Genomic DNA, 22468 nt, shown 5'->3' with positions numbered 1-22468 from the left:
AAACACAAATATTTATAATAATATATAAAGGGAATAGGAAAGTTTGATGTTCAATTTTCGCTTCTCCATCTTAACCCTATTAAGAATAAGTAACTAATATATCTTTCTATTTTGAAAAAGGTCAAAAAAAGTAAATTACCAATTAAGTTTTTTTTCATTCATATTATGGTTACTTTTTTATTTCATGCATAACTTCTAAATACTTCGTCTTCTTTCTTATTCCATTCTCTTCCTTAAGGTTTTTGTCTAATTTTATTAATTTTAATCTCTCTGTAACTTTTTTCATTTATTAAATTAATTATGTATTACTTTTTTTTTGTTTCTAAAAAAATTACAAAAAAAATGACTCATAATTAACCATGCCAAAAATTCCTCCATTTTTAAGATAATTATAAAAAAAAGTGCTTATAACCTTTTAAATATTTGTGGTAGTATGAAAGATGTTTATTTATACTGGATTAAGACACAATAAAAAAAAGATTGAGAGTAGATGGAGTATATATTTTTTTCATCCATATGGTTTACATAGAAAATTAAGAATGAAGCGATTTTTAAGGAAAAAAATGTATACTTTAGAAGGGATGAAGACAAAGAAAAAAAAAATAATTTTAATTTATATGGTTTAGTATTCATTACGTACGTGATGTACTGTACGCTGACTTGCAATTCGGTCTCAACTTTTAACAAACATAAATAGAGAATTCATTATATGCATACATGCATTTTTTAAAAAATGATATTATAAAATAATAAATTAAATTTTTTTTATAATATTATTTAATTGATATATTACTAAACTTATGCATATTACACGCTCTCAGAATATCGCTCATTTAAGTAAATGTATAAATACATAAATAAATAAATAAAATGGGCAGAGAAATAATTCAATACTAGTTACAGCATGTAATTTTGATAATTTCTCCTAATTATGTGTTACATATATATTTTGAAACAAATAATTAGAGCTGTTAAAACATCATTATTCATAACACACTTATCAAAAGTTCTGCCCAAATAAAGAACCTTTTTTGAAAATTCAGATATTTTGTAAATTAATTGAATCTTTCAAATGTATCAAGTGTACTTCATGATGTATAAGCGTTGGACCCAAAAGCTTATTTGTAAACCTTTAGTATATTAAAATATGAGCTACATGATTGATGGACATCTAGTGTTTTAGGAATCGGCGGCCTCATCACAATCTTCAACCCCGTCATTAGTGGATTCCTCTAAATCGCCGTCTCTTGTCAGCCGCAGGCCTTCGACATCAAACTCAGGCATCGTAGTCATACAAGCCTGGGGGTGAAGGTCGACCTCACAATGTTCAAAATCCTCGCCCATGTCAAACAAATCTCGTGGCTTTACATGGAATACTACACTCCATCCGTTGTCCACCTCATCCTCCACGTAGAACACAAGACGTGCCTCAGATGCCAGGATGTACGGCTCATCGTCTTCTCGATCACCGGTGTGAATCGAAGTGGCAAAATTGACGTAGGTGTGGCCCAACACGTCGTGTCGGATGCCTCTGCCTGACGTGGTGTCTGCCCAAAGACACTTGAACAACACAACAGTGAATTGACCACTGTAATTCAGTTCGATGATGTCCAATAATCTCCCGTAGTACGAGACACCGCCAACAGCAACATTGGCATCCCGTTTACTTGCATAACTTCTAGTGTCTGAAGTGACATAGACACCGCTATTCTGTGTTTTCATTCCTTCCTCCCTCGACATGGTTCTGAATTTAAATCCATTGACGTTGTAGGCCTGATAGCGTCTGGCCTGATCAAGGGGACCGCATGCAAGCCACTGCAACTCGTTCGAATGACTGGTGCTTCCAAATGGGACCTGGCATTGAACCATTAGAGCCAAGTAATCATCAAAGGGTATAGAGTATTGACCACACGATCCTGAAGGAGAGAAAGTTGTTGAGGATCTATGGATTTACTGCATATTAGTCGGAAAAAGGTTGATAACTCAGCCAGGACGACGGCCACTGTGGTGGGCAATACATGTTTTGACGCAATTGGCAATAGATGTTCCATCAGAATGTGGCAGTCATGACTCTTCAACCCGTGTAACTTGCGATGTTTTAAATCAATGCAGCGAGAGATGTTGCTAGAGTACCCGTCAGGAAAGACCACATTCTTGATAATCCTAAGAAAGACATCCTTCTGTGGATTGGACATGGTAAAGACTGCAGCGGGATACTTTCCACCTTCAAGTGGCCACATATCTTGCCTGATTCCCATCAATTGGAGATCTTTTCGAGCTTTTAGGTGGTCTTTGGATCTACCGCTCTCGTTCAACATGGTGTAAACAATATTGTCGCATACATTCTTCTCTATGTGCATCACGTCAAGGTTGTGACGTAATTCGTTGTTCTCCCAGTAGGGCAGATCAAAGAATATACTCCTCTTTTTCCAGGGAGACTCATCTTGCATCACGGTTTGCTGTCCGCGCCTTCTTTTGCCGCCCACCGCTTGCACCTTGCCCTGTGAGACGGGCACACCTTCCAATTGTCTCAGGACATCCCTGCCAATCAATTTGGTAGGTGGGGATCTATCCTCTACCTTACCATCAAATCTACTCAGGTCCTGTCTATACCTGTGATCGCAATGCAGGAAGCGACGATGATCCATATAACACCATTTCTGACTGAAGGTGAGTCGCTTAGTCTCGGCGTCCAAATTGCACGTGGGGCAAGCTCTCCCGCCGTACGTATTCCAGCCAGATAAATTGCCCAAGCCAGGAAAATCACTGATAGTCCACATCAACGCAGCACGCATCTTGAATGTTTTTTTCTCACTGGCGTCGTAGGTATCAACACCGGCCCACAACTGCTTGAACTCATCGATCAGGGGCTGTAGGTACACGTCTATGTCATTGCCAGGCATTTTAGGACCGGGAATAATCATAGAGAGAATAAAGTTGGTTTGTTTCATGCAAATCCATGGGGGTAAGTTGTATGGAATAAGAATCACTGGCCATATTGAGTACTTTGAACTGAGGTTTCCATAAGGATTGAAGCCATCACTGGCCAGGGCTAAGCGAACACTGCGCGGATCACATGAAAAGTCAGTATATCTCATGTCAAATGCTTTCCAACCCTCGCCGTCTCTGGGATGTCTCAGGAAACCGTCAGAGTTGGTTCCTCTCTTGTGCCACAACATGTCTACTGATGTCTTGCTAGACATGAATAATCGCTGCAACCGTGGAATCAGAGGAAAGTAGCGGAGAATCTTCGCCGGCAGAGGTTTCCCATTCTTCTTGACAACGGCATTGATCTTTACTATGGAACTCTTCCGGGTCTTTTGTTTCCACCTGGATGCTTTACAATGTTTGCATCTAGACAGGTCTTGATCGGAGCCCCGATATAGCATGCAGTCATTTGGACATGCATCTATCTTCTTATACTCAATACCGAGCTTTCTTATGATCCTCTTGGCATCGTGCAACGTCTTTGGAATCGCTGCATGCTCAAAGGCATCCCCCAGTAGCTCTAGAATCAAACTGAAAGCCTTGTCACTCACTCCGCACATGCACTTGATATGGTAGAGCCTCACCAAGAAAGACAGTTTCGAGAATCTTGAGCATCCCGGATACAATTCCTGCTCGCCATCCTCCAGCAAGTCGTGAAAGGCACGAGTCTCGCGGCTAGGTTCGTCAGATATGTACGGCAACCCCTCCGTAACGTCTTCGACGTGACCCCTCATCGAGTCTTCATCGTCACTCTGCAGTCCCGGCAAGTTGAATGCATCGTGGACCATGTCACGAATTTGATCGCCTGAATTTACAGTTGGTTCTAATTCTTCCCTACCGCTACGTCTCTCGTCTACTATCCTCTCACCGTGATGTAACCAGAAGGTATAGTTAGGGGGAAAGGGTTTCATTAGAAGATGATCGTAGGCGTCCTCTCTAGTTTGAAAAAATCGGAACCCACACAAAGGGCATGGACAATGTATCATCCCATCGGATGATGAATTGGCAAATGCGAAGTCAAGGAATCTATTCAGACCATCCCTATACTCTACACTACCTCGTGACTTTGTAATCCAGCTCTTGTCAATGTCTAAATAAATGAAATAGCACAGATAACTAAATGAATAGTAAAAAATTACATTAAACTAAAAAAGAGGAAAAAGATGGGGTGCGTGTCAAGAAGACCAGTAACAGTTTATCGCAATTAAGATGGGAGAGTACCATATGTAATAGACTAGACAATATATTGCTTTCAAAACTATGTAGCAAGCGACGGAATAACTCAAAATGAAAATAGCATTAAAATTACTTGCATCCCAGATAACATGTAGCTCACGAAAAGTATTGGGGAGGAGGCTTACTCATTGCAAAATTCTGTGCTTTCTTAAAAGAATACTTCTATAAAGAATTGCTGGTTCCAAGCCCAAAAAATATAACTAAAGTTACATATTAGGAATAAAGTTTATCTGATTCACTGCACAATATCTTTAATGATCTTAACGTCATGATAAAATCTTCATGAAAAACGAAACATTTATATTTATGATTCTACATGAGAGATAGATTAGATTAATTAAAACCAATCAAGTCTCATCACTTGAGACAGGAACAAAATAACAGACTGCAATTCATTCTTGCTAATCAACACACCCGTTTCAAGTAGTTAAGGTATGACAGAAACAGGATGGCGAACTAACCAGGGAACGGGAGAGGCTGCGATAGCTCAGGATGGCGCACAGTGGAGGGTGGCTCAACAATTTCGTGCACGGCGGGCAGAGTACCCACGATCGGCAGCACCTTCGCGGTGGAGCAGCGACGGCAGCAGAGTTCGCGTGCTACCAAGAACTCTAAGCGGGTTCTGCTTAATCTGGGGAAGAATGAATTAGACTTTATAGGAGAAATTAAAAAGGGGGAAAAGGAGAAATTGTTAACAAATCCTTCACAACTTTGTTTTGGAATAGCAGCAATGAGTGTGCTTCGCGGGCTACCGAGTACTCTTCGCGGGTTTTCTGCAAATTTGGGGGGAACCAACTCAGGTTTATAAGAAAAAAAGAGGGCAAAACAAAATTGATTTTAGATTGGATCCTCACCTGGCGGCGTTTTTGATGGAGTCGCCGCTGATGATCAGGCAAGCGAAGGAGTTCTGCTTCCCCAGCATGTTTTGCGGCGGCGAGGTGTGTGGCCTCCAGATCTTCGCCGCTATTTACCGTGCCTGGCATAGTCCTGGCGGCGTTTTTGATGGAGTCGCCGCTGATGATTGTGGCACGCGAAGGAGTTCTGCTTTCCCCAGCAAACTTTGCGGCGGCGAGATGTGTGGCCTCCAAATTTTTGCCGGTATTTACCGTGCCTAGCGTAGTGTTACTATCCTGATATTTATACTTATCTTTACATAATATTTTATATACATATTGATTCACATAAGATTTTTGAATTTTTTTTAGTTATTTTTAAAGTGTTATTCACTTTTAAGTGTAACTAAAATTAATAATTTAATATAATTTGATAAATTATTTTATTTTATTAATTAAAAGTATGATGTGATTGTTATTATTTTTTCATTCAACTAATTATAATAATACAAAAGTTTTTATTTTTTGAAATTTTAAAAAATATGAATGCAATGATCTTTGAATTACATGGCTTAGGATTTAAAGATGATTTTTTAAATGCATATTGAGTGAAACTAAAAAAAATATTGTAAAAATATTGCATAAATAATAAAAAATATATTGATCATATACATGCGAATTTAAATAGCCAAAATAAAATAAAATAAGTAACAAAAAAAAGATATAAAATTTTACCTTTTATTTTGTGGAACAAAAATAATATATAATAATATAATAAACTGTAATGCTTTGATATAAAAAAAAACATAAAATTTTTAAGATAAAATAAAAAGATGTGATATTTTATGCATTAGATAATTTAAAAAATACTTATTACAAAGGAAGTTAAAAATATTCTGACAAAAAAATTATTTAATAAAATTAAGAGAGAGAGGATGTTTTTTTAACTAATAAAAAGAATAACCACCATCAATATATTAATTTTGTTAAATAATTTTAAATATTTTTTTATCTATGTATACATATATATTAATTATACATAAACATATTTAAATCACATATATTAATCATTTTTTTGTTATAATTATTTCCTTATATATGTATGATTAATTTTTATTCTACAATCGTGCAAATATTTTTTATTTTTAATATCCATGTATATTTTCCAATTCCCCCTTCAATACGCATGATTAACAATTTTTTTTAAATAATGATGTTTTTAATTTTTTTTATTTCACGTATCTTTATATATTAGCAAAAAAAAGCAAAATCACGTATTGTGACTCTTTTTCTTTTACTACGCTTTAATCTTAATTAATCAATCTTGTGTCCACATAATATAATTAAACTTTTAATCACTCTAATCTATTGATGAATTACAGTTCTCTTAATAATTGCATTACTAATCTGAAATACAAAAAAAGAAAAAGAAAAAAAAGTGATACATATATCCAGGAAAAAAATAAACTTAAAAGTCGAAAAAAAAAATTTATATTAAAAATTTAAAAATAACATATCCAAGAAGAATAGTCATAATATATAAATTGAGGTAACAATTTAAATTTCTCTAAAACTAATTTAATTAAATACCAATATTAGAACTAAATTATTTAAATAATATTTAATTTATTCTAGTCCTTAGACACGTATAGATTAGACTATTAGAGTCATTCTCGTAACGATAACCAATTGAAACAACATCATAAGTTTGAACATTTAGAATTCATGCAAATTCAGACCATCCCCTTGTTAAATAAGCTTCATCATCCGCTATCCATGTAATGCGACATGGTATAGAATTGTCATACCGAGAAACTAAACTGACCTTTATTCCCTTCAAGAAATTGAATAGCCGCTAGGTTTCTCATAGTAAGTGAGGAAAATTGCTACCCAATAACGTGACTTTTCAAGGGAGGAGGGGAAGGTAGAATTATGAGGGTAGGTGAGGGAGTTGAATCACTGAATGGTTAGGTTAGAGAGTGTTTGCTTTGTTTGTGATTGGGCTTAGGTGGGTTAGCAAATTTTTGAGGTAAATAGAGTCTAATTGGACTGTGTCCCATATAAAAAAAAAAGAGCTGTATAGATATATGTTTTGCAATATTTATTTACGTTAATTTGTATTTTTTCATAGGCTACAGTTACTTTTAAAATATCTATTTAATACATCATATGTTAATATTAATAGTATTTTTTTAAAAGATATTTTTAAAAATAATTATAACATGATTATAAATATAATATTAATAAATATGTCAAATAAAAGGTTAAATCAATATGCTTTACCAATGTCCTTGTTGAATTTTGTAAATTGGATAGTAAGTATCTATTCCTTTGCTTGCTGATCATGTAGATAATTCAGTAGTTGAGTTGTAAATTGATCCCACAGTGTGCATCTAATTTTTTCCTCATTTCTAAATAAAAGCGAAAATTAAGAGAAATAAGTAATAAGATATAATAATAAAAAAAGATTTTGCATATGAATAGATAATTGTTACAAAATGAATTCTAATGGTGAAATTTTAAATCTTCACATACTACAAATTATGGAGATCAACCACAATGTAATGGCCACTTTTTTCTACTTTTGACCATGATATAAGTTCTCTTTTTTCGGTCAAGAGTCCAATAACATCTAATTAAAAAAAATGAATTAAAAGCATGAAATTAAAGACAAATAAATGAATAACACAATATAATAATAATACAAATTAACTACGTACCAAATAAGTTAGCTTTTTCATTTGTTTGTCTCAATATATCAGCATGATCGAGAAAAGTGAAATGATTGTCAGGAATGTTACGATCATCGATCGTATTTACTATACGTGACTCCTTCTTAAAAGTTATTCTACACACATGTGTAGTCGGAAGATAAATTCCGCTTGATTCTTCAATCAGAAAATTTGAGAAGACATAAACTTTCCCCTCGATCAGATCATACTCAAACATCTTTGCCAAATAATTCTCAATTGAACAATGGATTTTATCACACTGTAAAACAAATTTAAAATGAAGACTATTAGCACTTATAACTCTATTACATCGCACTGTCGTTGATTCGTCCAAGGGTTTACTTATCAAATAAATTTAAAATATAAAAAAAAATCTATAAACTGGACCTAGCATCACTTAAAGAAATCATGGAGGATAATCAACCTACCTTATCATCCATGAGAACCATTTCTAGGTAAGCTGTCTTACTCTTGTCGAATTTGGATGGGACTTTCCATAACCTTATAATCCTTACCTTTATTTTCCAAACATTTTCATTACATAATTTATTATAGGTATTAGGTAATACTGTTGATAGAATCATAGCTTGTAGCCATTACGTATGAAAAATAATAAAGAGAAAAAGAACTATGAATGAGGTACGAATTTTCTAGATAATAAATAATTGTAACAATTGACTATTACGACTTATATATATATACACACACTAATTACACACAGTATGCATTTTTAATGGAGATACTTGCCAAAATTTTTAGGAAAGAGATAAAAGAGGAGATATATAAATATGTATAATATTATTACTATATATGCAGCAGGTTTAAATTGCTATAATTATAGAGACTTACTATAATTATATCAAATTTAATTATGACTGTAAGAATAGAGAAAAGCGCATTCATTTTGGAGGGAAAACGGAGTCACGAGGGATCGACACCTCACCTTTATTAGTTAGAGAAAAACCCAGTTTTAGTATATTAAGTAGATAGATGTCATCCTTATAGTACGATTGTATTATTTCAAAACATACAAAATAAAATAATAAATTATAATTTAATTAATGTGCATAATAAAACAAACGTGAAACTTATATAATAGTAGTCAAATATTGTAAACCCCGCTAAAATCGGTAAATAATTAGTTAATAAATTAAATTTTAATTAGGAAAGCTAAAAATGTAAAACCAATATCAAAATAGGATAGAGCTCATCGAAACGAGAATTTTGATACTATTTTCAAAAATTTGGCCCAAAATCGGATCGAAAGGGCCGAACCGGTTGAACTGGGGCCCAAACCGGGCCCGTAGGTCCAACCGGACCCAAATATTAAAACAAAACAGCAGCTCTTCTTCTTCCCCATTGCATGCAGCGGACACAAACAGAATTGGGGAAGGGAGGAGGAACTCTCAACCCTCACAACCTTTGATCCACCATAACTCCTCCGTCCGGGCTCCGATCGCCGCACCGTTTGCGGCCACGCGTCCAGCGCGTCGAGTTCTACATTTCTATCGGAACAATTTCACTAGTAAGCCTCATATTAGGTTCAGAATCTCTATCCCTCTTTCTTTGATAAACTTGAAAACCTATGGTGAATCTTGTCTAATTTTTGTGTTCTATGTTCAAGTTAGCTTTTAGAAGTTGTGGGCTCAAACTATTGAGCATATGGGTATGGTAAGAGTAACCTAAACCCTAGCTCAATCTTGTATTTGTAATAGAAAACTGAATTAGAACATATATATATATGTATTAGGTGAAGATTAAGTGGGTGTTTATGCATTGGATTTGAATTGGGATTACTTGGAGGTTTGTTGGTGACCAAGGCTTGTGTTGGAGCTGTTTGATTGAGCTTGGAGGGGCTGTAATTTTGTGTTGTGAGGCTGCCTTGGGTGAATTAAGTGATCAGCCAAGGTATGGTTTAAGTTTCGCATATTTAATATTTATAGTATTGTGAAAACTTAGGTTAGAGGAACCATAGGATAAGTTGAATTGGTTGTTGTATTTAATGATTAGCCTTGTAATGTTGTTGGATTAAATTTGTTGGTGAATATGTATTGGAATTATGAGGTGTGGAAGTTATTAATGGTATGCTCTTGTATTTATTTATGATGGATTATGGTTGGTGTTTGTTAATAAAGATTTGTTATATGAGTTGATGAATTAATGTATGAAGAGTTAATAAATGTGTTAATGGAATAAGGTGTGTGAAGAGTTGATAGTTGCATTAATAGAATGGTTTATGTAAAGGGTTGCTCATATATGTTAAGGCAAAGTTGTGGATATGGCTCATTGGATTGATTCATGGTAGCTTGAATGGTTGTTAATGAATTGAGATTGGTTATGTTAGCAATATGTAGGTTTTAAAGGTAAGATTTAGAAATGTGGTGAAGATGGGGTTTGGAAGTGTTTTGGAGAAAATGATTTTGGGTGAACTTTGAAGGTCCATACTTTTCACCTCAAATTTTGGATTGAATTGTGGTTTGCTGCAAATAAAAGATGATTTTAAGAGCTTTTGATTGATATTAATTTCGTGGACAATGGAATTTTGTGGAGAAAGTTATGGACATTGCAAGTTTAGTGTTTAAATCTGAGTTCAGGGTGACCAAACAGGTTTGCTGCACGCTTTCTGGGCATTCTGCCCATTTTTTTTGAAAAATGTCCACCCACGCGTACGCGTGGCTCACGCATACGCGTGGCGAGGAATTTTGGCGACGCATGTGCGAGAGGCATGTGTACACGTGTGTGCATATTCACACGTACGCACGACTCACGCGTACACGTGACTTGATGTACGCTCCACACGTGTGCGTGGCCTACGTGTACGCATGGATGTTGCCTGCTGCAAAAATCGATTTTGGCTATTTTTAAACCAATTTTCCACTTCTAAACCTCCATTTTCTTCCCTTTAAGGCTTAAAGTAAGGTACTAACACCAGTAGCTAGTTGAAGCTAGGAAAATAAGGTAACTTGAGGGTGAAGTAAGAGGTAAAATAAGGAGTTTTATAAGAAGATGAGAATGTTAAAGGAAGTTTAATGCCATGGCTTGATAAATGATTATGTATTAATTATAAATGTGAAATGACTTATGAATAATGATATCTGAGATACGAGTTTCTCTAGGTAAAAGCCGTGGCTCGCCATCACGTGTTCCAGGTTGATTCTCGATACTCTGTTGACCCTACCTCGTAAGGGTGACCAGGCACGTATAAATTCCCGGGTATGGATAGCCCCCATTGAGTGATTATATGATGAATGAATATGAACTCTATGCATAGACTCTTGGGGATGCGTGACGGGGGACAGTCTAAGGTTTTCGGACTTGTCGGGTTGGCTGGATAACCGACAGATGGGCCCCATCAGCCATAGGACAGACATACATCATATGCATTTGTTTGTTTTAATTGCTATGCATTTCCTGGGTTTGCCTAATTGATATATATCACCTGCTACCTGTTATACTTGCTATGTACTATCTGCTCATTACTTGTGCGTGAACTTGTTTGGTTGCTTGTTCCTGTTGCATTATGAATGATGGAGGAATGGAGGAAATGGAGAAACGGTTTGGTGTTAGATTAGGATTGAACTTGAGTAAATTAGGTAGATTTAGAATACCTACCCCTATTGATGGCTTCTGTTTAGTACTTAAGTTGAATAACTGAATAACGGAGTTCTAGGATTGCCTATGGCATTCTCAGGACCGTATCTATTATACGCGTGGCACTTTTACCATGCTGAGAACCTCCGGTTCTCATTCCATATTGTATTGTTGTTTTTCAGATGCAGGTCAAGAGGCTCCTCGCTAGGCGTCTGGATCCTGGGAAGCGAAGTAGTCCTTGGGCGTATTTTGGCTTTCTATTTGTATATATGTACATATATATTTAGCTACTCTCCAAGTGACTTGTGTATGCTGCTCCTATTAGAGGTTAAGAGAGAGATATGAGTTTACTTTGGTATTTTGGTGTATTTTGGGGACACTTATGTATATATATGTATATATGTATCCTCCGGCCAGCCTTAGCTTCGCAGGCTGTGTCAGGGGCTAGTTATGATGTTTCCTTGGCTTTCCTTTCTTCTTCTGCTTATTTTTATCATGTTCCTATTAGGTTTCTTAGCGCGCGCAAGTAATCCTTTCCGTTGAGTATTGCGCTTTTAATTTTCGCAATTTTTTTGTTTACCATTTTGTTTCAAGGCTCCTAGTATATTATCTTCTTCTCTATTATGTATTTACTTTGCTGTTTAGAGGTCCGTAACACCACACTACCTCTGTTCTACGACTTAAGCATAAAACTCTGTGTAGTAGGGTGTTACATTATGATATCAGAGCAGTTCATTCCTACAAAGCCTGAGGATGGACTGGATATGCTATTGTGCATTCTCTATGTATGTGTCTATGTGCTATTAGGATATCTAACTGATATGTGTAGCATACATATTCGTGAGCATGCATTTGGGACTCTTAAGCACTAAACTTGAGATATTGAGATTGATCACCTTAATATCAATTGTTTGGTGTGAATAGGGACCAAATGTCGACTCGCGAATCTGAGCGAGGTAACTGGAAGGAGAATCCTAGGACCGAACCAATGCGAGGACCCCGAGATAGAAGCTTGGGTAATTGGTACGAGCAACACAGGTCAATACTATAGGTCCATGACCCTTACTGATTTCCTCAAGAGTGGTCCATCCCAGTTTAACGGAAATGCCAATGCGCTAGGGGCTGATTGGTGGTTTCGAGATGTGGAGAGATTCTTATACACTCAGCACATACCGGAAGTACAGTCGGTTGAAATAGTGACTTACATGTTGGAGGGAGATGCTCAGGAATGGTGGCAGGATTTATATCACACCTTGCAGATGGAGTTAACAGATATCCCTTGGAGTAGATTCAAGACGGAATTCTACGGAAAATATTTCTTACATGCTATTCGCATTGCAAAAGAATTGGAGTTAATGCAACTGAAGCAAGAAGATATATCGGTTGCTGACTATACCCGTGAATTCAACAACTTGTGTCATCTCTCAAGAGTTTGTCAAGGAAATCCAGCCGACTATGAGGCGTGGAAGTGTGTTCAGTATGAGAAAGGGCTTAGAAGAGACATCTTCAACTGCGTGAGTCCGCAAAGGTTAATGGATTTCCCTGAATTGGTTATGAAAAGTCAATTCGCAGAATGTTACTCCATGAAGTCAGCAATGTTACAGGAAGGCTATGGAGAGACTACTCTAGATGAGCCGCACAGAGCCGGACTAGGCGTTTGTTACAAGTGCTGGAAGCCGGGGCATATAGCTCGAGACTGTCCACACAAGAAACGCCGAGATGCAGACGAATCTGATCTTCAGACCCGAGGTAACCATAAGCTAGCAGCCGAGTTTTAACTACCTTGTGTATCCTTAATATATGTATGATCCAATTGTGAAGCACGACAAGTTTTGATGATCGTGGAATCCGAGCCGTTGATTAGTCGAAGCCTACTAGTTGTTGAGATGGAGCGATACTTAGCTAACTTAGATGAGTGGTTAGGTTCTTGGAAGATAAGAATCAGAATGACGAAGTGGAAGCCGGGTGAATTATACATAAGGAATTGGAACCGTTGAGAGCTATGCGGAGTTACCATTTGAAATCTAGTGACGTTAAGATTTCAAGGAAAAGGAATAGAGCGAGTTCAACCCTTAGTTGTTGATTGATCGAAAGACAAGTCGAGGTGGGACCGAATTCCTATACGAGAGAGTTTCCAAGACCGTTCTTAAAGATGTACCAGAATTTCCACCTTAGAGTGAGCGTGAGTTTGCCATAGACGTAGTGTCAAAAATCGGAGCAGTGTTGATTGCACCACAAGTGAAGACATTATTAGAATCAGTAGAGTTCAAGACCGAGTTAAAGAGAGTACTGGAAGAGAGGATCGTTCAACTAAGTGTTTTTTTGCGAGGGCGTGCCAACTAGTCTTCACGGCTTAATCTAACCTTTCTCTTATAGCCTACATTGAAAGTCCTATCTTGAACCTTCTTCTGTAAAAGCCCAACTTATTGTTCTTCTGATCTTGTTCCATACTCGTACAAAGCTTGTCTCTTTTGAATTCAGCCTGAACTCATCCTAATATAATCATATAACTTTTGAATCCTGGTGATCTGTGGTGCGTGAAATTGCTCCCTTGTGGAAACTTGCATTCCTTTAAAGCCAACTAGAACCTATTCAATTCGACAAGTCTTATTCTTTCTATTCAAGCTTGATCCGAACTTCTTCCCTGAGATGCAACTAAGTTTCTCTTCTTGTGCATTCCATTAGTTCTGTACAACTCCGATTAACTGTATGTAAGACTTTCTTTTGAATCCTTGTGAACGCCATTTGTGCTACTCGTTCGTTCCTTTGAACATAACTTTTCTTTGAAAAATAAACTCGTATTGGATTTTGGCGTCACGCATAACTCTTAGATGCAATTATTAGAGTGTTAATCCTTTAAAGCAAGACTTTGGAACATGAAAGTAAACCAGCGACATTATGAGGGAATTCAAAACCTTAATCCTCACCGATCATATCGCTCGTGACTAAATAGATGCAATGAGGTGCACCATGTGAATGAAATACCAAGATACACTGGAAGCCTTTAAACCATGGAAAGAAGATTGATCTTTATACCAATGCTTGTATCAGTTAAACCTAATGGACCATTTAAGAAATTACTACCATGCATTATTGGGGGACATAAGAAGCGTGCTGATGCAACATCATGAGGTTGTAGTAGACGCCCTAAGCAAGAAGTTTATAAGGGATTCTTGGACGTTAATTTCAAAGGAGGAAATATTAGATGAGTTGAAGTTCTAAGTTAGAGAATGAGAGTGTAGAGTGAAAATGTCAGACTAAGTCCATTACCAGTTTACAAGATGGTATCGACAAGATGCGAGACGCATAGCGAGACAATAAAGAGCCGCTAAAGATATCAAAGTTCGGTAAACAAAAGAGAATTAAAAAGAGATTTATATGCCTAACGCAAATGCCGAAATAGAGATCGTAGGGTTAAGGGCTTAGGGAGTGCAATAATAGTGATAAGGAGCTACTAAAAGTATTAAAACCTGCTGAATCAAGAAGATACCGAGAAGGAGTTATGTGTCTAAATCGGAAGTTGAGACGAGAAATTATTGTCTGAAACTTACGAGAAAGGATTTTCGAAGTTACCGTGAAGCTGCCAAGACGTACCATGAATCAAAGAAGATGTTTTTGGGTTATCAGAAATAAAGAATAAAGTGGCAATGCATGTAATGGCGTGTTAAAGCATGAGAAAGTAAAGGAGGACCACCAGAAACTATTCGGAATGCTGCAACCATTGAAGATTCTACGTCGGAAGTAAGAAAGAGTAATTATCGGTTTCGTATTAGATTATCGAGGACTAGAGGAGAAGATGGAGCTTCACAGAGTGCTAAATACTACCGTATTGATAAAAACTAGAGCATCAAATACCTTAGTTCCTGAATTTAATAGCCGAGGCAGCAGAGAAGAGTTACACAAATTCAAGTTAACAATCTTACTATGAAAAACCGACAAAAGGATTACATGAACCAAGGAAGTCCTGAACTTGAGATGGTTACTTTAACAAGCTGAAATCAGTGAGTGATTCAAGATGAAGGTATTGAAACTAAAGTGTTTTGGGACCTAGAATAATGGCAAGGACGGACTTGTCGAATTCTGAAGAGAATTAGACCAGTGGCTGACAAACCCCATTTGTAGGGTTTATCTTGTATTGATTTTTGGGGATTTTATCACTTTTTACCCATATTTATTCAAGAAATAGCATGGTTTTGTATATTCTCCTTTAATTGTGCTTGAATGTGAAAACATGCTTTTTAGGACTCAAAATAGCTAAATTTAATTCACCTTGATTCTATTAGATGCCTTGATATGTTTGTTAAGTGATTTAAGGTTTAGGAGGCAAAGATTGGATCAAGGGAATGAAGAAAGAAAGCATGAAAAGTTGGAGAACTCATGAAGAAATGGAAGAACCGGAAAGCTGTCAAGCCGACCTCTTTGCACTTAATCGGCCATAACTTGAGCTACAGAGGTCCAAATGATGCGGTTCTAGTTAGGTTGGAAAGCTAACATCCGGGGCTTCGAAACGATATAAGATTTGCTATGGTTGAACCATGTATGGTGGCACGCACGCGCAAAGTACGCGCACGCGCTGTTGCTGCCACCTAGTTCACTTAAAGCAAAACGTGGCCAGCGAATTCTAAAGCCTTGTGGGCCCAATCCAACTCATTTCTGATGCTATTTAAGCCAAGGATTGAAGGGGGAATGGGGGGACTTTTCAGACTTTTCATACTTTAGATGTTAGTTACCATTAGTTTAGTTGAGCTTAGTTTAGTAGTTAGAGTTAGTTTCTAGAGAGAGAAGCTCTCACTTCTCTCTAGAATTAGGATTATGTTTAGTTCAATAATCTTAGATCTAGATTTTAATTCATGCTTTCATCTCCTTCTATCTCTCAATTCTTTGTTGCTACATTCATCTTCTTCTATTCTTTTATTCCCAAAACCCCAAAATACAATCCATAACCAATAACAAGACACTTCATTGTAATTCCTAGGGAGAACGACCCGAGGTTTGAATACTTCGGTTATTAATTTTAGGGGTTTGTTACTTGTGACAAACAATCTTTTGTATGAAAGGATTATTGTTTGGTTTAGGAACTATACTTGCAACGAGAATTCATTTGTGAAATTCTAAACCATCAAAAATCCAATCATCAGTGGCATATCAGATAACTCTATCCTATATCTTCCAAACTGGTACCATGTAACACATCTCAACTTCAGGAGTACACTTCTAATATCAATCACGTATTAGAACTTGAATCAGTGCAACTGAGGAAGGATCTCACGCTTCGAGTAACCTCGGCAAGGATATATAATAAGATACCATGGCCAAACAGCTAGGCAGAGTAGAAGTTATGTACTAGAGGATGTAAAAAGTAAAACTGGAAGTGGGAAACGTACTTAAGAACTCAAATCGGACAGGTGCAAGGACTAACCACACTTCTTCTCAGATAGCTGAGTTTGAATTTTGAGGGCAAATTTCCTAATTAGGTGGGAAGGATGTAAACCCCGCTAAAATTGGTAAATAATTAGTCAATAAATTGAATTTTAATTAGGAAAGCTAAAAATGCAAAACCAATATCAAAATAGGATAGAGCTCGTCGAAATGAGAATTTTGATACCAATTTCAAAAATTTAGCCCAAAATCGGACCGAAAGGGCCGAACCGGTTAAACCGGAGCCCAAACTGGGCCCGTAGGTCCAACCGAACCCAAATATTAAAACAAAACAGCAGCTCTTCTTCTTCCCCATTGCATGCAGCGGACACAAACAGAATTGGGGAAGGGAGGAGGAGCTCTCAACCCTCACAAGTCACAACCTTTGATCCACCATAACTCCTCCGTCCGGGCTCCGATTGCCGTACCGTTTGCGGCCACACGTCCAGTGCGTCGAGCTCTACCTTCCTATCTGAACAATTTCACTAGTAAGCCTCCTATTAGGTTCAGAATCTCTATCCCTCTTTCTTTGGTAAACTTGAAAACCTATGGTGAATCTTGTCCAATTTTTGTGTTCTAGGTTCAAGTTAGCTTCCAGAACTTGTGAGCTCAAGCTATTGAGCATATGGGTATGGAAAGAGCTACCTAAACCCTAGCTCAATCTTGTATTTGTAATAGAAAACTGAATTGGAACATATATATATGTATTAGGTGAAGGTTAAGTGGCTGTTTATGCATTGGATTTGAATTGGGATTACTTGGAGGTTTGTTGGTGACCAAGACTTGTTTTGGATCTGTTTGATTGAGCTTGGAGGGGCTGTAATTTTGTGTTGTGAGGCTGCCTTGCGTGAATTAAGTGATCGGCAAAGGTATGGTTTAAGTTTTGCACGTTTAATATTTATGGTGTTGTGAAAACTTAGGTTAGAGGAACCATATGATAAGTTGAATTGGTTGTTGTATTTAATGATTAGCCTTGTAATGTTGTTGGAATAGATTTGTTGGTGGATATGTATTGGAATTATGAGGTGTGGAAGTTATTAATGGTATGCTCTTTTATTTATTTATGATGGATTATGGTTGGTGTTTGTTAATAAAGATTTGTTATATGAGTTGATGAATTAATGTATGAAGAGTTAATAGATGTGTTAATGGAATAAGGTGTGTGAAGAGTTGATAATTGCATTAATGGAATGGTTTATGTAAAGGGTTGCTCATATATGTATATATGATATACGTTAATGCAAAGTTGTGGATATGGCTCATTGGATTGGTTAATGGTAGCTTAAATGGTTGTTGAAGAGTTGAGATTGGTTATGTTAGCAATATGTAAGTTTTAAAGGTAAGGATTTATGAATGTGGTGAAGATGGGGTTTGGAAGTGTTTTGGAAAAATGATTTTGAGTGAAATTTGAAGGTCCATAATTTTCTCCTCAAATTTTGGATTGAATTGTGGTTTGTTGCAAATAAAAGATGGTTTTAAGAGCTTTTGATTGATATTAATTTCGTGGACAACGGAATTTTGTGAAGAAAGTTATGGACATTGCAAGTTTAGTGTTTAAATCTGAGTTCAGGGTGACCAAACAGGTTTGCTGCACGCTTTCTGGGCATTCTGCCCATTTTTTTCTGAAAACGGCCACCCACGCGTACATGTGGCGGGAAATTTTGGCGACGTTTGCGCGAGAGGCAGGTGTACACATGACTTGATGTACGCTCCACGCGTGCGCGTGGCCTACGCGTACGCGTGGATGCTGCCTGCTGCAAAAACCGGTTTTGGTTGTTTTTAAACCAATTTTTCACTTCTAAACCTCCGTTTTCTTCCTTTTAAGGCTTAAAGTATGGTACTAAGACCAATAGCTATTTGAAACTAGGAAAATAAGGTAACTTGAGGGTGAAGTAAGAGGTAAAATAAGGAATTTTATAAGAAGATGAGAATGTTAAAGGAAGCTTAATGCCATGGCTTGATAAATGATGATGTATTGATTATAAATGTGAAATGGCTTATGAATAATGATATCTGAGATACGAGTTTCCCTAGGTAAAAGTCGTGGCTCGCCACCACATGTTCTAGGTTGATTCTCGATACTCTGTTGACCATACATCGTAAGGATGACCGGGCACGTATAAATTCCCGGATATGGATAGCCCCCATTGAGTGACTATATGATGAATGAATATGAACTCTATGCATAGACTCTGATGCACGACGGGGGATGGTCTAAGGTTTTCGGACTTGTCGGGTTGGCTGGATAACCGACAGATGGGCTCCATCAGCCATAGGACAGGCATACATCATATGCATTTGTTTGTTTTGATTGCTATGCATTTCCTGGGTTTGTCTAATTGATATATATCACCTGCTACCTGTTATACTTGCTATTTGTACTATCTGCTCATTACTTGTGCATGAATTTGTTTGGTTGCTTGTTCCTGTTGCATTATGAATGATGGAAAAATGGAGGAAATGGAGAAACGGTTTGGTGTTAGATTAGGATTGAACTTGAGTAAGTTAGGTAGATTTAGAATACCTACCCCTGTTGATGGCTTCTGTTTAGTACTTAAGTTGAATAACTAAATAACAGAGTTCTAGGATTGCCTATGGCATTCTCAGGACTGTATCTATTATACACGTGGCACTTTTAATATGCTGAGAACCTCCGGTTCTCATTCCATATTGTATTGTTGTTTTTCAGATGCAGGTCGAGAGGCTTCTCGCTAGGCGTCTGGATCCTGGGAAGCGAAGTAGTCCTTGGGCGTATTTTGGTTTTCTATTTGTATATATGTACATATGTATTTAGCTACTCTCCAAGTGACTTGTGTATGCTGCTCCTCTTAGAGGTTAAGGGAGAGATATGAGTTTACTTTGGTATTTTGGTGTATTTTGGGATACTTATGTATATATATATATATATATATATATATATATATATATATCCTCCGGCCAGCCTTAACTTCGCAGGCTGAGTCAGGAGCTAGTTATGATGTTTCCTTGGCTTTCCTTTCTTCTTTTGCTTATTTTTATCATGTTCCTATTAGGTTTCTTAGCGCGCAAGTAATCCTTTTCGTTGAGCGTTGCGCTTTTAATTTTCGCGATTTTTTTGTTTACCATTTTGTTTCAAGGCTCCTAGTATATTATCTTCTTCTCTATTATGTATTTATTTTGCTGTTTAAAGGTCCGTAACACCACACTACCTCTGTTCTATGACTTAAGTAAAACTCTGTGTATTAAGGTGTTACAAATATAAAAAGTAATAACAACCTTCTGTTCTAAGGTATTATATTAAATTGTAAGTTAAATTTATAATTATTAGTTAAAAACTTACAATAATATACTATTTTTATTATATTAGTTAAAATTAATATATTTTGATATTTTCTTAGGATTACTAACATTAAATTTTAATAATTTGAACAAAATTTTTTAATGCTTTATCTCTTAAATTTTTTATTAATAGAACAATAAAATTACTTAACACGTACGTCAATAAAAAAACTATTATTTTTATACATTTAGATATTCAAAAGAGACAAAAACGAATTCTTTTAATAACACTTTAACAACTCATAAAAGTTAACATAATGGATAGTTATAGATCAAAGTGATAGATCAGATTGAAAATTATGATAATAGTACTTGGTGATAATTAATTACAATCGGGTGAAAAAAAGGTGGGAGGAGAAAAAGAAGAGAAAAAGAAGAACAAGGTAATATAACAATTGCAACGAGACAATGACAGATATGTGTATAGAGAATAATAGTAAGAGAAATAATAGTGTGTGATACGATGAAGGAATATAATAAAAGTATAAATTAATAATTTGAAAAAATAATAAAATTAAAAATAATTTAATAAATTGAATATAAAATTTAGAATTATTCATGAAGATAAAGATATAGTGAGAATGGGTTGTATATTTGAGAATGTGAGAATATAATTATTATCGTTGGATTAAATTTAATGGCCAAGATTAAACCTTCTTTAAAAGCTAAAATTAAAATTACTATTCCCTCTCACATCTTCTTCTCTTCTCCTCTTCTTTTGGATACTAAAAATCAAATTCCTAATTTTTGAATGTCTCCTTATGCTGCGTTATTTCCTTCTCTACTAGTCTCGTCACTATCATCACTCCTCCTTGTGCTCATTACTGTCGTCGTTGCTATAACTTTCTATGTTTTTATTGCAGCTCCATTGAGTTGTTAGTTGCGGCTTCTCTTGCCCAGCTTGTCTTAGAGGCATAAGGCATAGATTCTTCCGGGATTCATTCTGTAATGGTGGTCATTGCAGAGCCATGTCGTCTTCGACACCTCCTTTAGTTTCAGCCATTTCCGTAACACACGCAAGATGTAACAACCTGAATTTTTATGCCAGCACTTAAACCGATCGAACATAAACTTATCACAAATATTAATATATCACAATAATTCAACATAAATTCAATCAAATTCAATCAACAATCAATCACAACATCAATTCACTTATCCAATACAAATTTAACTGGTGAGAAATTACTAAAATTTTACCTCTGTACGAAATCAAGATAACAAAAACTCCAAATTTTTATGCCAACACGATGTTTTTCGAAAAATATTAATTCCAACAATTAATTTTATTTCGATGAGTCAATTCCGAGTTTGAAAATAAAATAAATGATAATATAATTTATTAATTTTATTATTTTAAATTATATAAAGTTTCTAGTTGCATGATAATTAAGGAAGAAGATACAATTTTTTTTGTTGGAAGAAACTAGAAATTTTGTTTGTATAACATAGAAATTGTTTTAAAATATGTAGATTTTTTAGTTAAATATCAAAGAAGAAAAATAAAACAGAAAATTTAAGTGAAAAACACAATTCTTAACTATGCGAATAAATAAATTTTTTCTTTTTCCTTTCTTCTCCTTCTAATTTTTGTTTAATTTCTTTATCTTCCTCCTCTATTTTTTGTTTCTTTCAAAATGTTTAATTATCTTTTTCTTCATGTTTTGCTATTGACACAAAATAATTTATGTATCTTCTTCTATTTATTTTTAAAAATAAAAAATTTCAATCAACAACAAAAAATTGTACAAAAACATAATAAGAAATAACAGATAAAAAACACTAATTTTTTGTTGAAATCAAGAAAAAAATTGTTGAAAAACATAAATTATATATGAAAGGACTTAGCTGGACTTAGTTATTAACACTTGGTCACCTAATATTTCTGATAATTTTAATATTTTGATTTAATAATTTATATTTACATCTAAATATTAAAGTTGGGACGCTGGTTATCACTTGTAGATTAATGTTGGTAGCATAAGAATTGTTTTAATATAAAATTAGACCCTACAAGAACTAATTTTACCAGCTACCTTAACGCGGGTGAATCGGGTGTTGGAAATTTTTGAAGAATAATACCATCGGCTTCAAGCGATCAGGAAAAATAAAATAATAATAACGAAGTTTTGTCCGTCAGTAAATTAAGGCATGTAAAAAAATAAATAATTAATTAATTTAACCATACCGATAGCTAGGGACGGATTCATTCAATAGACAATGGAGGCAAGTGTCCGCAGTAAGATTTATAAAGTTCTGAATAGTTCTTAATAATACTGTTAATTTAACTCTATTACATCATTAATTTTGATCCTACTATGGTAAATTATTATGATAAATAATTTATTAGAT

General features: G+C 35.6%; 1 protein-coding gene across 1 annotated transcript; it reads left to right on the top strand.

The window, feature by feature from the left end:
• On the top strand, positions 12097-13158 carry LOC107636561. The gene is made up of 2 exons (XM_016340061.1): positions 12097-12220; positions 12305-13158. The coding sequence occupies exons 1-2, from the start codon at positions 12097-12099 to the stop codon at positions 13156-13158; spliced, it is 978 nt and encodes a 325-aa protein (XP_016195547.1).

This window comes from Arachis ipaensis, chromosome B04 (genome assembly GCF_000816755.2).
Source record: "Arachis ipaensis cultivar K30076 chromosome B04, Araip1.1, whole genome shotgun sequence".
Lineage (NCBI taxonomy): Eukaryota > Viridiplantae > Streptophyta > Magnoliopsida > Fabales > Fabaceae > Arachis > Arachis ipaensis.
This window is presented reverse-complemented; position numbering and strand designations above follow the sequence as displayed.

Bases quoted from the DNA above. Each gene is read 5' to 3' on its own strand.
- LOC107636561 (XM_016340061.1), top strand. From the start codon at position 12,097: ATGATATCAGAGCAGTTCATTCCTACAAAGCCTGAGGATGGACTGGAT. The intron at 12,221-12,304 runs GTGAGCATGCAT...TGGTGTGAATAG, and splicing joins TATGTGTAGCATACATATTC to GGACCAAATGTCGACTCGCG.